Consider the following 16,757-nt stretch of genomic DNA (forward strand, 5'->3'; position numbering starts at 1 on the left):
GGAAGAGTTAAAAACTCCAGTTAAAACCAGAAAAAAGCAAACAAACAACAACAAAAATAACCCCCACACACACACAAAAACCCCCACCAAAAATAGCCAAAGAGCCACATCTCTTTGTATCCCAACCGTGCAGTTATCCCTGGCTGTGCACACAGAGCATCTGTGCTCCTGAGGTTCAACAGCCAAACGTCCCCGACCCTCCCCACCCTCCAGGATTCCCCAAAAACGGATGGGGGCACAAAAACACACTTGGGAAGCCTGATTTCAAGAGATTCGGCTGAAATATACCCTATAAACATTCAGCAAAGAGTCTCAAAGCATGAAAAAGAGAAGACTCAGGCAGCTCAGAGTGGAGAAAAACAGAAGTACAAATGCTAAACAAAAATACCAAGATTTATCCCCTTCTTTCTGCGAACGTGGATTTTGTGTACTCTAACACCAGCAGAGCTCCCTGTTAAACCAAACAGACTGTTCTGGGTTTTATTAAGGAGGAACAGGGTGTTTGGTTCTTAAAAATAATATATATTAAGAAGAATATTTGATAGGTTTTGTCCTAGATATATATATTTTTTTTTAGGTTCCTGACACTTCAGCAAATAAGTTTACAGCAAAATACAATGGAAGACTGTCTTGGGGAACAACCAAAGAGTTTTAAAATGCAACAAAAAGTTACATGGAAAATATCTCTTTGTTCTAATTCATAGTTTCGTCTCAAAGGAAAATAACATAGTTTTATTACTTTGATCTTCTAAAGAATTAGTTTCTTAACCTCATTAGTCATTTTGCCTAATTTTAAATACGGATGCCACAAAAGAGAAAACCCCAGAATTGTGAAAGGGACAGTCCTTTCTATATTTGTCAAAATTGCCCTGCTGAAGTTCAGTTCTGAAGTTCAGTTCAAAATTTCAGTTCAAGAGATCTTATGGCAGACAATCTCTTATAATGAATAAGCATTGATAATTAATGGCTAACCTAATGTAGCCTTTGAGAAGGATTGCAACCTTTCTCTTTAAGATCTCGACATAAAAATTTCTCTTTATGATCAAAACCTTTCTCTACTTAAAACTTTAGCAATGGGTTAAATGATAGCAAGAGTTAGATAATTCCACTATTAACCAAAGTTAAAAGTTCTTTAAGTTGCTGTTCTCAGAGACTGTACTAGCTGTGCTGATTATAAAGCATGAATTTTAATAACAATACTTATTTTTCACCAGCATAGGCTCAGAACTAATTAATATACAACGGGAATGTATTTACTTCTATCTAGGCAAGGAACATGACTGAGTAACAACAACTTCTTGCATCTTCTCAAAAAGAGGCAGCACTTGATAATGATGCTTTCGTCTGCAAAGTCAAAAGTCAGGTGAAGATTTATTTTACTAAGGGGGGGCATCAGCTGCAAATATTTTGAGGGGCTGAGATTTGAGGTATTTCTATTTGCTTTCTGCTTCATGCAGTTTTCCTTTTATGAGCACTGTTAGAGATGTGAAAAAGATAATATTGTTATCCTAACTGATACTGTTTATCAAGCTTTTCCAATTTATTTCCATTAACTTACAGCAATGAAACTAAACCAATCTGTTTGCTCCATGAAAGAGCAGATGCTCCAGAAGAAATAACGTTTTAGATTATTAAAATAACCCTTGCCACATGTTGATAGATTTTTATTTCTAAGTGTATTCAACAAGCACAAGTTTCAGACCATCTTTGCTGAGGGCATTTTACAGCTGGTGGTGGCCAGTGAGCACCAGGATGCCACGTACTCCCAGAGGAGCCACCACCCTACGATGGAGAACCTCTCCAAGGCTTCCTGAAGCAGGAGATGTTCCAGTGTGGTGCAATCCCATCCCACTTGGCAACCATGAGCTGCTCCCTTGCCTTGACTAATAATAATTACAGTCTGAGGCAACGAGAACCAAAGACGCCGAACCATTTGAGTTAACAAAGAGGATGAAGAGGACTTATGAGGTTAAGCTGTGCTAGAAGGAGAAGCAAGAAGATGAGTAAGAGTGGTTTTCCCTCCAGCAGGCGTTGCCGGCTGGGCCTGCTGCTCACAGATCTCCTTTCCCATCTCCGTCTGGCATCTGAGCTTTCCTCTTTCTTCTTCTACAAATGCGCAAATAACCTATAGCAAACCTTGCTTTCCATAAAGGCCTGACCAGCAACCTCCCACAGAAACAAGGAGAGGGTGCTTCTAGGTTTATGGGGAGCCTTAGGAATCCGGAACACGGGAAAAATTGACTGATTTCATTTGATTCAAGGCTGGGCCTGCTCCAGGCAGGGACATTTTGTAGTCGCTTACACAATTAAATGAAGCCTAAATATAGAGCATTGATACTATAGATCAAGTCCTTCTCCAGGATTCATACTCCACCACAGACTAAACAGACACAGAAACCTGATGTACATGTCTATGAACCTTTTTCACCCCTTTTGGGCAAATATGTTCAGTGAACAGTGCAAATCTTTCAGGTCAGCGCTGCTGTAGGAATTGAAACTACAAATTTACCCTTTCCTTGTACATCTGGCAGGTGGTTTTGCAGAAACAGGGAAGAGGCTGTTTTTCTTAATTAAGGATTTAATACAACAAAATTGGAACAAATCCTTTTATTCTGCCATCCTACAGGTGACTGCCTTCAGTTTGAGAGACAAGAGTTCAGCTGGTGGAAACCTTGGTTCTACTGAGGATTGACCATGCCCTGCCATGGGCTGGCCACCTGCTTCCAGAGACACTCCGTGTGTTTTACAGGAGGTTTCTATCTTAACACCAAAAAGACCTGTGAGTTAAAAACAACGAGCAATGTGATTTGTTAAGTCAGACTGTTACGAATGCCAAATGAGAAATTATAAAACTGATTTTCCTTATCAAGCAGCACACAAACAATTAAACCCCTCAATTCCCTGGTCTGCTGAGGAACACAGTGTTCAATCTTCCTTTAATTTTTTTTTGCAGTCATAAATGGAAATATGCCCTAAAGCGGTAGCCAGCCACACTGAGAATCTGGTAATTCCCAAAATACAGTTTATCTAAAACTCTGAAGTTTATAACCAGTCTGAGAAGGGTGATGTGCTGCTTCCTAATTTGTTCCTATCACCAAGGGGCACCCACAGACCTGCATGGCAGCCCTGTTTCTAGGATCATTGTTTCTCTGAGCTGATGCTGTGAGCAGGCTGAGCTCACACTGAGACCAACAATAAATAACCAACCCTGAGCAACACATCTGTTTCATTAACTCACGTAAGGAGGGAGGCAGACGCTCAGCAAACCCCAGCACAGCTTGGAGGTGAGGTTTGCCTGGCTGGGCAGAGGTCTTGGCTTAGAGCAATGGGATGAAGGTTTAACTCTACAGAGAGTGTCGACACCTATTAAGGTTTCAGCTCCATCGCTCCCAGGGTTCAGCTCCCTCTTCCACCCTGTTTCAGTTGGTTCTTCAGTCTTTTTTACTGTGTCAGACCACTTGGTAATTAATGCTCTGAACCCCTGCAGGGTAAAGGATTATCAAGTTCATTTTTCAAACAGGGGAGGGGTGGGGGTTGAAAAATAGACACCTTGTTGCACAGAATCTGATCAGAGAGATATCCAGGCTTGGCAGGCAGGGAGGTGGGAGCGCTCCTTGTCTGCAAAAGAAACTTCCATACATTTGTCTAGGGGCTCACCTTGGTTTAAAAACTCACCCTCATCACTTGGCGTTGATATCCCTCAAAATTTACAAACAACATAGACCATAAAAAAAAGGGGGGGGCGGGGGGGGCAAAAATCAATAACTAGAGAAGAAAGAGGAACCCTACCTACCTAACGTGTCATCTGCTGTCTGATAGACACATCCACAGCTTCCCATCACTGACAGATTATGCCCGGACGCGTGCAAGAAAGGAGGAAAAATTTCTGACACCAGACAGGAGAATTGTACAAGAAAGAAGTCATGAATAAAGACAGGCTCTACTAATAAAAGAACCCCTTGATGCTCTGTGAAGTTTCCTGAACAATCCTTGCCTCATCCCAAATGCCTAACGCTGGCAAAATTAAGGTAGCGAAAAGCAGGACAACGCCAGAGGAGGAGGATTTCTAGCTGAGAGTTTGACACTCTCAAAAGATTATAAGGACCCTCCCAGGCCCTTCCTGATCTGAATTTCCCTACAACGAAGCTGATTCTATAGTCAAACATGAAGTTTACAGCATACCAGTACAACAAGCAGGAGGAGGATTATACAGACAGGTGGGATGTGTTTTGTGCAGCAGCCTGGAGAAGGACTCCTTCTATTCTCTTTTAGAAAAGATGTGAATAGGAGGCAGATGAAAGCACAATTCCCACAGCCTCCCCAAATCCACTTCTGACCCCCAGAGTGTCCTCAGGATGGGACAGATGTTGCCTTTTATACATCCTGCAGGTTGGTAGGGATCTTTGGCACCAACAGCAAAATGTATTCCAAACTAAAACCTCAGTGAGCTGTAACACTTCGTCCCTTCTTAACTAAAATTCAGCCCCTAATATTTAAACGCCAGGAACATAGACACTGCCTACAGCATGTAGCCGTGTTAATGCATGTAGCTGTTCTTGGACACATCCCCCTCGGCAGTGACAGGCTGGACCAGGACTCAGCCCCAGGGAGCAGGGTCACACTGCAGAGATGGGACTAATACTATCACAAGCTGACACGTCCAGGAGCCCACAGAGCAGCAGCTCGGGTCTGTCTGAGGACAGCGCTGACACGCACCTGATGACCTGGGCAAAACCCTTCTCCTGCCCAGAGCTGGGCTGTCACAGAGCCCAGCACAGCATCCATGCCAGCGGCTCCTTTTGCAGAGCCGGCTCAGCTCGCAAACGTCATGACTAGAAATCAGTTGTCTAAGTGTAAAGGAGATACAAAGACAACCTTTCTCTGCAATTATACCTTTTGCTTTCACTTCCAAAACACCTTCCTGCTCATGTGCTACATGCGTGGATGTACTGATGCTGCATCTCCTGGAGCATCACCCACACGCTTCGGATGCATGAAGCTCACTTGTGCTTTCCCTTCTATATACACAAAGCAAGTTATTATAAAAAGGAAATAAATTGTTTAGGCTGTTTGTTTGTTTGTTTTCCAGGACACAGGGAACCCACATATCTACCACACAAGGACAAAAAACTTTTCACTCTGGGTGACGCTGCAAACCCAGCAAAACCCCTTGGAAGCTCTGTGGAGTTGCTGCATTGTGCTGGACCAGTGATGGGAGGGCAGGGAGGCTGGGACATCGCTGCTGTTCACCAGAGTTACTTCCCTGCATCCACCAGAGCAGTGCCAAATCTTACCTGGACGGCAGGAGGTGCAGGATGCTTATTTCCCATCCTCCGATGGGGCATGCCTTGATGAATCATGATGCTTCTCACAACCCAGAGAACGAAGGATTTGGACGCAACCCTGATAAAATACACACAAGCTCCATTTTTCACAAATTTATCTGGAAATTTTCTAAATTCTTCTGCTTCAGCTGGTGCAAACACGCCGCAAGAAAACTAAGGTTAGAAGTTAGTTTTAAATAACACACACAATCTCTTTTGAAGCAAAATATTTTCAAGACCTTTCTGCACTTGGGGCAATATCTTCAGGCATCCAGCCCCATATTTTAAGCACTGAAGGCAAGATCCCTGGATTAGAGGTCTCATACTTAGTTTTATTCTCTCACATTTGAAAATATGGTCCTCAATGTCTGATTCTCAGGCACCTGGAAGTAAGTATTTTCCTTTAGAGCGCTTAAAAAAAGGAATAATCTCTGTATATTATTTTTATTTTCTTTCCTCTGTATTGTTTTGAGGTTGCATTTTTGTGTCACTGGAAAGTTACAGCCCGTGATTTGTTGCTTTCTGGTCTGCTAATAAAAACATCCGCCTGTCTGCCGTTTGCTCCTAAGTGCAGAAGGATCATAACACAGATTGTAAATGGTTGCATTACTGAGAAAGATAATGTTTCTTTCCACTTTCATTTCCCTCAGTTGATATTTATCGTGGTAGGGGTTGTGTAGGCATATAAGAGAGAGATCATGCATTATTTACCAGTCTAGAAATGGGAAAAGGCTCCAGCCTTCCAGAGCGCAGCTGAACCCTGAGCAGTTCCCACCCGCTAAGATTTGCATTATGTTGGGAGTAGCTTGGCTGAAGGATTGTTAAAGCAAATACAATCATCGTGCCAGCCCGGGGAGCAGCAGCTCAGTGGTGCTGAGGGTCACAGGCTCCGTTTTCCCTTCTTTCTGCTCTGGATAGTTTATGCCACTATTTCAGTATTTCTATAAGACTGGACCAAGCTCAGGCCAGCACAGCAACCATAGATAAAACCCTTGGGGTCAGTTCGGGCTTCAGGAAGCTCCAACACCTCCGAGAGAAAACTTCTTGCTCTTAAATGTACTTGGGGGAAGACATGACCATAGGGGAGGGTGAGACAGGAGCAGGCGGAGAGCCTGTCCGGCCCCGGGATTGTCCCCATGATGCTACCATGGCCGACAATGCTGATCCAGCTTCCAAACGTGCCAGGAAGATGCAACACCAAAAAATTTATTATTGTTAAACTCCAGCCAGTGTCTGGAGGCTTTACATTTGTCCTTGCACCACTTTTGTCAGTGCACATTTAAAAAACTAACAAAACAAGTCATTAAATGCTGGAAAAGTTTTTTTTTTAAAAAAAACCAGCAACAATAACAACAAAGCTACTAAATAACAAGCTAATGAGGAAAAATTACAAAGAACTGAAGATTTTAAATGCTCTTGCAAAATAAGGAGAACGAGGGAAAGAATCAGCTCTTTCTTTTGTAATTAAGTATTATTTATGGCAATTTAGCTTTTTTGAGATTAAGCCTGGAAACAGCGCTGCAGAAAACACATCTAGTTTACTCCCAGGGCTTCTCATCAGTTTCTGTATCAGCCTCAGCCAGCCAAAAAGCAGGAGGAGTTTGGGGCACTCCCACACCTGCATCCACACAGAGCACTTGTAAAACACCCCGAGGATTTATCCCAGCGCCGGCTGGTTGGACTGTGACCATTGGGAACGGTTCTCAACTGGAGCTGAACTATGGTACCTTCAGGGCAGAAAACAAATCTTCCCAGAATGAGAGATAATGTTTTGCAGAAGTAAAAGGGAAAATATAAATAAAGATTCCAGCTCTGTGTCTGTGTGCAACCTGCACATGAACAGAGGTGGACAGAGGAAGCTGAGATGGGACAACCTTTGTGTGCAGGGAAGGGACATGCGGCCACGCGAGGTCACACGGGGGCAGTGACCTGGCAGAGCAAACAGCCTGTTTGTCCCCTCCCAGCAGCGAGGTGACTGTCCCATCGATGTGACTGTCCCATCCACCTTCGGGGACACCTCTGATGGCTCCAGTGAAGGATCTCTGGGGGCTGGAGGGAGGAGGATGAGCACACAGTCAGCGAGGAGCCACCTGGACAGAACCTTCCTCCTCCACTTCTGCGCAGCCTGACTCCAAGCCATCACACGAAACATCACAGGGCTACCAAAAAACACGCTTCTACGCAGGAACAAAACGCCCCCCGCAATTATGACATTCATGTGCATCCTCTGAGCTGGTTAGATTTGCAGAGGAGCTGTTTATAACAAACTTTTTGCTAAAGTATGTGAAACTTTAAGACTGTCCGCACTGTTTATAGGACTCAGCCCCCAGAGGCCTTCCTGCTTTTCCTGCAGACTAATAAAAACAATAAAGTAAATAAATAAAAAAGGATGCAAAGTTTGGTTAAACTCAAGAACAGTTCAGAGAGGAAAGAGCTGCAAACAGGATGGTCCTGGGAAGACATCCAGCCTACCAGACATCTATGTCGTGATGCTTCTCATAAACTCTCTGTTTTCAAGGAGACATGGTAGGTAAAACAGTTGCAAACTATACTGGCTTTTTTATGACTCTGTTGATTTTTCCAACCCCCGTGCTGGCTGCCCGCCTCCATGTCCTGTTCTTTGAACCCGAACAGAGTAAATAGATGTAACTACTTGGGCTCTGTGGGCAGGGGATGCGGCTCCAGGCAAGGAAGGAGCCCCTGAGCCATCCTGGAGGGCAGCATGTGGAAAAGGCAGCTCATCGAGCTGACAAAGGGGAAGGAAGGGAACAGCACAAAAACCCCCCACAAAACTAAACAAAACACAAACCCACCAAAACCCCCACACACAAACAAAAGAAACACTAGAGAAACAACAACCAGGAAAGCCTTAGAAGATGATCTCCTGAATTCAAAAGGTCCCCAAGACTTGGAAGTAAACACGTGGGTAGTGGCTTTTTGGCTTTTCTAAGGGCAGCTGCAGAAGGATGCGCCCGGGGATGTGACAGCTTTGGGCCGCCCCAGCAGAGTTGCTGGAGGCACAAAGGGTTTGACTGGAGCACCTGGAGCCCAGCAGGAGGTGAAGAACACGCTGACCAGGGCCCCAGGGGGTGTTGTTCTCTAGCAAAGACTTTATTTTATTTAAACCCAAATGACCAGAAGATTTCTTCCCTTTCCATTCTCCCTCTCCCAGCAGTAACATTTATTATGCTAATTGAAACATTTAACCACCCAGGACTGTTGGCTGCAATATCTCATCAAAAGCAGCTTTAACGTTTGCTTGGATCAGCACCCTAGGGCTGGAGAACATGTTTCACCCTCTCCTCTGCCCAGTTACCAAAGGCCCCTCTCTTTCCCCCTCCTCTCACCCCCAGCCCTGCCCTCTGGCCCTTTTTACAACTTGCGATGCGTTAAAATAAAGGTATTAACGGTGCTTATCTGATGCATGGGAGCGAGAGATTGTGCGAGCAAGCTGGCAAGCAGCCAGCAGCTAATAGCGGCATAAAAGCAATTTGATGGGGGAAAAAAAAATTAACATGCTAATTGTCAGGCTGGAGAGGGTGCTGAGGAGCATACAGAAGAAGAAGAAAAAAGACATTTTCTGATTACTCTAGATTTTAACAATAATGACGTGAGGAAGAAAGCAAGGTTCTCATGCAGTTTTCTTCTTTTTGTCCCATTCTCTGCTCCCCTCCCCCAGCTCAAAACCTCTAGCCGGAGCCTCAGGCACTCACAGGGATTTATCAGGGGATCTCTTCCTTTTGAGCATCGTGTCACTGGCAGCTGCACCACGGGCTGCGGAGCTGGTCGGCACCACCACGCAGTTCTCCCCTTCCCACGGCAGCAAGTGACGCCGCGATGGAGCTTCTGTCGGGGGGGAAAAGTGACATTTGACAGAACCCTGCCCAGTCCCACCTCGCAGCTCGGCTGAGCCCCGGGCAGAGAGGAGGTTTCCAAAGCACTGACCCCCCCTTCCCATTCACAGCGAGGCTTTTTTGGTGTTTCTTTTTTTAAACAGAAGGACATTGGTCCTTTTTTTTTTTTTCTTCCTTTTTCTTTTTCAATTTATTTTTCTCAAAGCGATCGAGAGGAGTGCCTGGAAAGCTCAAGCAGAAAGCTCAGCCTCTTAGTTACCTCCACAGCACACCTTTAAGTGGGATTAAGAAACTCAACTAATGCTTCCCAGCACCAGGATTTCAGCAGCACGGAGCCTGCCGAGGCACAGAACCGCGACGGCAAATTCAGCTCAATCTCCAAGCAGCAGCTGCCTCTCCCCGCAGATGCCGTTTAACCCCGGATTTTTGTGCATCCTACTTCAGAAAATCAGCTGGAAACCCATCGTGCCTTCCCTTGGCGGGCAGTGAGCGCTGCCGAACGGAGTCTTGGCTCCTTTGCCGGCTGCCAGTACCAGGCTGGGCTGGGGGAGCCTCTGCCCATGCACGTGGAGCAACTTCTGGGGGCTCCCAGCAGATTCTTGGGGCTCCCAGCAGATTCTTGGGGCTCCCAGCAGGTCCTCGGGGCTGCCAGCCCATCCCAGCTGACCAGCAGATGATCCAGCGCATTACCCCACAAGAGGTGTGCTGGGGGAACGAGGGCCAGGACACAAGGTATTTGTATCATTTTTGATTAATATTTGTGGATAAATGCTGTAAATGTGAGCCAAGAAGATTTGAAGGAAAGTCACTGAGGCGTGCAAGTGAATTAATATGCATGTAGACAAAATGCGGCTGGTTTTCAGCCTCTTACAAACTGGAACATTGTTCCTTTCCTATGCCAAAGACTGACTGCGTTTGCTCTCCTGCTTTACTTCTACCGTGGAGGAAGCATAAGCAAGAACATGTATAGTGAATTGCTAAATTCAACCAGTGCCACCGAAGCTCACCTCATCATTCAGACCAACACGCCCTATCTGAGTGGCACACCGAGACCCGTGAGCTCCTCTGCTTTTTACATGTCGACAGCCAGGGCGTTGAAAGAAGGGGAAATAAATAAGCCAGACCTGGTGACTTACATCATTCTGTTTTTCTTTCTGCTCTTGACTGTGACACTCATTGTGCTCTTCATCAACTGCCAGCTGAAAAATTCTTTTTTTGCTACTCTTCCTTACGACAGATCGCTCAGAGAAGCGAGGAGCCCGTGGAGGACACAAGCGGTCTGAGATTAGAGAGAAACTCGGAATTACAACAGCATCAGGCACCAGGAGCCCTGTGGGATGCGGCGTTACTGCCACGTGTCAGTCAAGGGACGTGACCCTCTGTAGGAATAGGGAAAGAGTGCTGAAAAATATGCTGTATGCAAAGCTGAATAGCTGTAAATAAAAAGCTTTGTTATGAACTAAAGAGAAAATGCTTTAGCAAATTTATGCAGTTTCGTGCAAAAAAATTACCCTGCCATTCCAGATTAAGCTCTATATGTATGCAAATGTCATCATCCACCCATTCAGTGTCCATACAAGGATATTTGCATTAACAACAATCTCTGATTTGGGCATCTGGTGGAGCTTGTTACCCATGTTTATGAAATCATAGCATCAAATGTAAAGAACCCACAGTATATTTACCTAACGGCTCCACGCTGAGGATATGAGTTTACTTTCCAGACGCGTTTGTCTCAACTGCTGCTGAAACTGCGTGGTAAGGCAGCGGGAGTCCTGCCAGGCAGGAGGAGAAAACTAAAAATGTTTATTTAGCCTTTTGATTGTGATTCTGTTAAGGGTGGTTTTCATGTTTTGATGCATCATTGAACAGGTTTTAAGTTACCAGTTCTGTGAAACACTAAGTACCCAAGGAATTTGTTGTCGAGGTTCTTAAGCTACAAAGGAAATTATTTGCCACGGCATGACACCAAAATAATCAGGATGAAGAGAAGGAAGGAGAGAAAATAAATATCGTTAATAGTACGTAAACTAATGAAAGGGGAGAGCAGAGCGCTCCGAGTTCAGTGCGAGAAGCAGATAAACTTCTGAAAGCCATAAAAGACAGTTTGATAGGAGTAGTTGCTTGGATGCACAACATCCCTATTCCTTGCTCTTTATATACATCTAGAACAATTAAAAACATGGTTTATCAATACGGGAACAGTTGGATTCAACACAGATCACTGGCAAAAAACACCAGTTTAAATTAGCTATCAGATTTTTGTTTTAAAAGCTTCTGCGTAACCTTGTTACCTGACGTGCTATTTGATATACGCTGATTTTTAATAAGCTTGTGGTTACAGCAGAATTCCAGATCCTACTGCATGAACCTCCAACAGTATTTTTTATTTCCCACAAACAGTGGGCAAAGGGCTTAATTTTTTTTTTAACCCCAGTAGCTCAACATCCAACTGAATTGCAGCTATCCAGAAACATGAAGTCCTAAACCCTATTTTTGTTTCAGTTTTTGCTAGTGGATCACCTATCAGAAAAATGGGGTTCAAGTGGTGTCAGGTCCTCTGTCTCTAAATTAATTCTTAACATGCAGAGTACAGCAGAAGTGCTGTGTGTATATATGTACATAACTTCTATAATCCCAATGAACAGATTTTACAATGCAGTTATACATATACAGGCTCAAATACCCTCAAATACACAGATAAAACATGTATACCTGGGAGCCTGTTTGCAAACTTTTTTTTTTTTAACACAGGAATTGCACAGTTGATAACACTTCCATGTCATTGTCTTGGTTACCATGTTTTATTATGCTCAAGTAAGTTAAACTGCTATATAACAGGCTTAAATATTTTATTCCTCAAGAGTTGGCTATTTTTTAATTTCCTCTGAACCAAATTTAACTGGTGTCATTATTCTAATGTAGAAAGTGAGAATAAATTCAAGTGTGTTTATCTCAGCCCTTTTTGAATAAACCAAGTCTTATCAAATCAGGCATTTCTTAATGATTTTTAAGTATGACACCGTTTTCAGCTATCAGTTACAGAGTTACAGAGTCTAAGAATTTCTGCTGGCAAAGAACCTCAGGATCTGATAAAGCACATACTGCATTGCAGCCTACTGTACTTTATTTCAGTGTTCAAGAATAACCCTGGAATAACCCTGTTTTCCCCCCACAGCCTGATAGTTGAAGTGATACCCCAGAAGAACCTGTCATGCTTAGAGTGCTGGCTTATTTACTGGGAAAGCTTTTATGCATGCCCTGTGGTGCTCTCATCAATACCTAGAATTATTTCCATTGCAGAAGAAAGTTCTATTAATGACATTTTAACCAATATATGAAACATACGTATAGAAAACATCTGAGATATTCTCTTTCACCAGGGCCAAAATTCAAATTGACATGAAATCTATTTCCTGAGCACGGGCACTCCAGGAAAGGGACCAATGGGTATTTTATCCCTTGTAACTGGTTCTTTAGGTGCATGACACACATGGTCCCAAACATCCACTCCATCCCTTTCCCTCCTCACCTTCTGCTGGTCACACACCTGCCCCCGACACAAATACACCATTCACTGTGTCTTTAGAGCAAACCCCATTTCTCAATGTGCCTTTTCAAAAAAGCCTCTGGACACTCGCGGCCCTGCGGCCGTCTCCTGCTTGGTGGCTCCTCACGGCAGCCTGGAGGTTGATGAAGGACAAGACATGAAGGACAAGACAAACACCAGAAATGTGGGACACAATGCTGTGAGACGTGGGGTGGCCCCAGTTCAGAGCAGCTCCTAATTATATGCTTTGCTTTCAAAAAATGAGTAGCTCCCATAACGCTTTGGAGAGCATCCATACGCTTAAAATACACGGCTGCGTGCTCTGCTGAATCAGGACCTGTGTGTTAAGTAAGGTTTAACTCTTCTTCCTCTGGGCCAGGGAAACAACTCATCACTTCCACCTGGAAGCAGCAAAAATCTTCCGCACCCGATGCCACCCATTCGACAGCTTTGTCCCACACCAAAACCACCTCGTCCCTCCAGCAGGAGCCTGGTGGGCTCCAGTGATGTTCAACAACCCAGCAGCCCGTGACCCGTCCCAGGGATGTGCTGCCTTATCGCTCTCGTCCTGCTTCTCTTCTCTCCAGCACAGCATCAGCAACCACTCAAACAGCACCACAGAGAGTTCATTAATTAAATACCGAACTGATTGACCTGGTGTAAACCTGCTTTGCAGCTATAGCCGGTCTGGCTTGGTAGCAGTTTCCCCAGTCACAGACCTTTAAAGGAAACATTGGGGCTAGCACAGCAAAAAGTCTGCAGAGAAGATAATTCCATGCTGCGCTCCTCTCATATAATTTTCTATAGATCTGTGCCTTCAATTCTTGCACTAAAGTATTTTTAGTCTTCTCCTAGAGCAGAGCTCCTTCAACACATTCACACAGAACTGCTCGCTGTAGGATTGTCCAACAGCAACCGCTTGTTCTAGACCAGATGTGACCATCGCGCTCAGAAAACGGGACACTCCTCTGATGTTGGCTTCTCACCACCCTTAAAAGAGCAGATGATTTCCACGTATCCAGCACAAATTCAAGGTAGTAGTGAAAAAAATGTCTTAGCTGGCAAAGTATCTCTGCTGGGACAGGTTGCCTGTCTCATAATTTTTGGAATGAACTTTTAGACCGATTTTTTTTTTGTCATTTCAATGTTATACGCTGTCAGTTACTGCAATGTTTTGCTTTTAACTGGACCCCTACAACCACATTTTCCAGCCAATGAAACTGCGGTCTCAGACTCACCTTTGGAAGCAGAAAACAGGCGGATTAAGATAATCCCAAACCAGATCTTCCATTCAGTTTGCACTTAACTAGAGCTAAAAAATGTTGCTTAAAGAAATATTTGTATAGCACACTTGAACATGTGGCTCTGTAAGGCAGTTAACAAGAACAATATATTTCAAAATAATTTGATGCAGACTGCCTGGAAATTGTAGAACACCAAAGCACCTATTTGCTCCTTTTTTAATGTGAATGTGCCCTGAGAACTCAGCCAGAAGATTCTTATTCAGAGTCTTGAGGTCTTGACTGTGCTGGACTTCAAAGATCTCTCAGGACGGTTTTAGAGGAAAATACGGCTAAACATAGAGACATAGGGCAGAGAAAAAGCCAGACTATGTTTTAATCCACCTGGCTAGCATGGACTAAAGGCAGGACAGGCCATTTTCCCCAGCATGTCTGAAAATCTGGGCACACAGTCCCCTTCACCCGGGTAGGGGACAAACCACGTGATAATAGGCAAAAGGAACAGAGATTTCAAAATTATGTTTCTTACGAGGTTAAAGGACCCATCTTCCAACACACAGGAGCTGGAAAGTCATGGAAAAGAGCAACCGAACTGAGCATGTGGGAAAAGCAGCAAGACATTTAGACTCGAAGAATATTTGTCTTTTCAGTGGCTTTGGTGATGGTTTTACACTGTGGGGATTAATAGTGGTTTGGGGGTTTGTTTGTTTTCTTTTTTCTCTTTTTGTCCCCCCTGCCCCCCCCCCCCAAAAAAATCTACTTTGACTCTTCGCTGTTCCCACTCTATAGCTTGTGTAGGCTTCATTTTCCAGTTTAGGCAAGCTACTTCCCAGCATGCAGCTTTCTTTTGCTTCACTATTACATTTGCGAGTGGCTGGAGTGGGAATTCACACTCCACAGCTACAGACAAACCATCTTCACTGCACCTGTATGATAAACATACACAGGACGACATTTCATCACTTCAAAGTTTATACACGGATATCCAAAACTAAGGGGAACGATTATTTCTGCTCGATGTTACCAACCCAGAGTGCAAACGCTAATCAGCATAAGCCAGTTCTTTCGCCAATACTAATTAAGCATTAAGATGACAGAGTACCTAAAAATATTTACATTTAACCAGCCGGGTGACAATTCACAGGTACTTTGGGACCTTTTACAAATGCCCCAGTGCACAGGGGAGATAACTGGCTCAGCATCCTAAACCAGAAGATTAACAGTGCTTAAAATTTCAAAGGAAACTAGAGCCGGTGCCATCACGAGTGCAGTCCAGCGATTTTTTTTTTTTTTTTTTTTTTTTTTTTTTTTTTTAATGCTAGCAGCGTCCGGAAAACACCAGCTCTAAATAATATAAAATACCGAATTTGGCAAATTAAACAGAATCAACATTTCCATTCAACAAAGCGCTTGCTTCGGGAAAGCTATTTGGAAAAGCCTGGTTTAGGGCACTGACTCAACACGAATGTCCTCTGACCAGAGTACCTACAGTAAGCGTCAATTTCTCTAATTTCCTTAACTTCTGTGAAACAGTTTTTCTAGCTGAGTGTGACTTGTGGGGATGCTGTCAGAGAGGGAAGGTTTTGTGGCCAAACAGGGCAGGGAGCGCTCCAGGACAAGACCAGCAGATTTCTCTTGACACAGGACACCGACGTTTAATCACTTTAAATGCCAGTGAGATATTTGCTTTTTACGCAGCAGTGAACAGAAGTCACCTGTGACTCATTTAGCACACAATGCAGGTTGGAGTGGGGGTGGAAAAGGTGGGTTTTGCCTAAAGCTTTTTTTCCTCTGAAAAAACCCCATGAATTAACGATTTCACAGGTTACTTCGGCGAGCTAAGAGATGTAATTATCAACTGTTCCTATACTCCTAATTCCCCAGAAAGACTAGTAAGACTAACAAAAACTCTCCACTTCTATAAAATAATATTTTAAAGCTTTTAAATAACCAGGATTTTTTCTTTTTTTTTTTTTTTCCTTAACTTATATAGAAAGCTATTAATGCAAGTCCATAAAGTTTCTTGAAAAATCAACAAACCACTGCAACACTGAATTTCAAATGTTACTCACTCACAAATCAGACTATCCTCTAGGTAATAAGATCATAATAAATCTTCTGGGAATTTTACATGGCAATCATTCTTTTGGAAACAAAACCATCGGGTTTCAGGAGACTTAACAAAAAAAATATATATGTATCTACTACCCGAGTGGCTGGATCCTCCTTAGTATAGTGTAGTTCTCTGTTTGGAGGGAAAAAAGGTATTATTGTTGAGAAAATGAGATGGAGTCCTGCTGTAAGGAAGCATCTGCTCACCAGATTACATCCTAAAGCAGGAAGCACAGACGTGATCAACCGGTACCGACACTTGTGTTTCAGTTTGGTACTAATCAAATAATTTGTCCTGTCTGTACTTCTTGAATACATATCCCTGGGGAATTGGGATTTTTGTACTTATCCTGCCAAATAAAGAGCTTTCTTTCAATTAGTGCACACCACCCATTATTATTTAAATCTCTATTTCTGTAGTATCTCGGTAAACAAGAAAAGTTTTCTTCCCCTCAACCTCCAAAAATAAGGCTAATAAAGAGTAAAAGAACAGCTTACTAAAATGCTCCTAAATTTCTATTTTATTGGAACAGTACTTGAATTTCAAGAGATATTTAAACAGCCTTCATTTCCATGAAAAGGCTACTGCTCATCCATTTAAAGCTCTACACATTCAAGCATGATGACAGTCGTTTAAAAACCGTGTGATCAGCCACAACGCTAAAAAAACCCAAAC

General features: G+C 43.5%; 1 protein-coding gene across 1 annotated transcript; it reads left to right on the top strand.

Moving 5' to 3' along the window:
• Positions 1–10,140: 10,140 nt before the first annotated feature.
• On the top strand, positions 10,141–10,461 carry SMIM32 (small integral membrane protein 32). The gene has a single exon (XM_065644442.1). The coding sequence runs from the start codon at positions 10,141–10,143 to the stop codon at positions 10,459–10,461; it is 321 nt and encodes a 106-aa protein (XP_065500514.1).
• Positions 10,462–16,757: the final 6,296 nt, after the last annotated feature.

Source organism: Caloenas nicobarica, chromosome 13, assembly GCF_036013445.1.
Source record: "Caloenas nicobarica isolate bCalNic1 chromosome 13, bCalNic1.hap1, whole genome shotgun sequence".
Classification (NCBI taxonomy): domain Eukaryota; kingdom Metazoa; phylum Chordata; class Aves; order Columbiformes; family Columbidae; genus Caloenas; species Caloenas nicobarica.

Excerpts from the sequence above, each read along its gene's own strand:
- SMIM32 (XM_065644442.1), top strand. The coding sequence starts at position 10,141 with ATGTATAGTGAATTGCTAAATTCAACCAGTGCCACCGAAGCTCACCTC.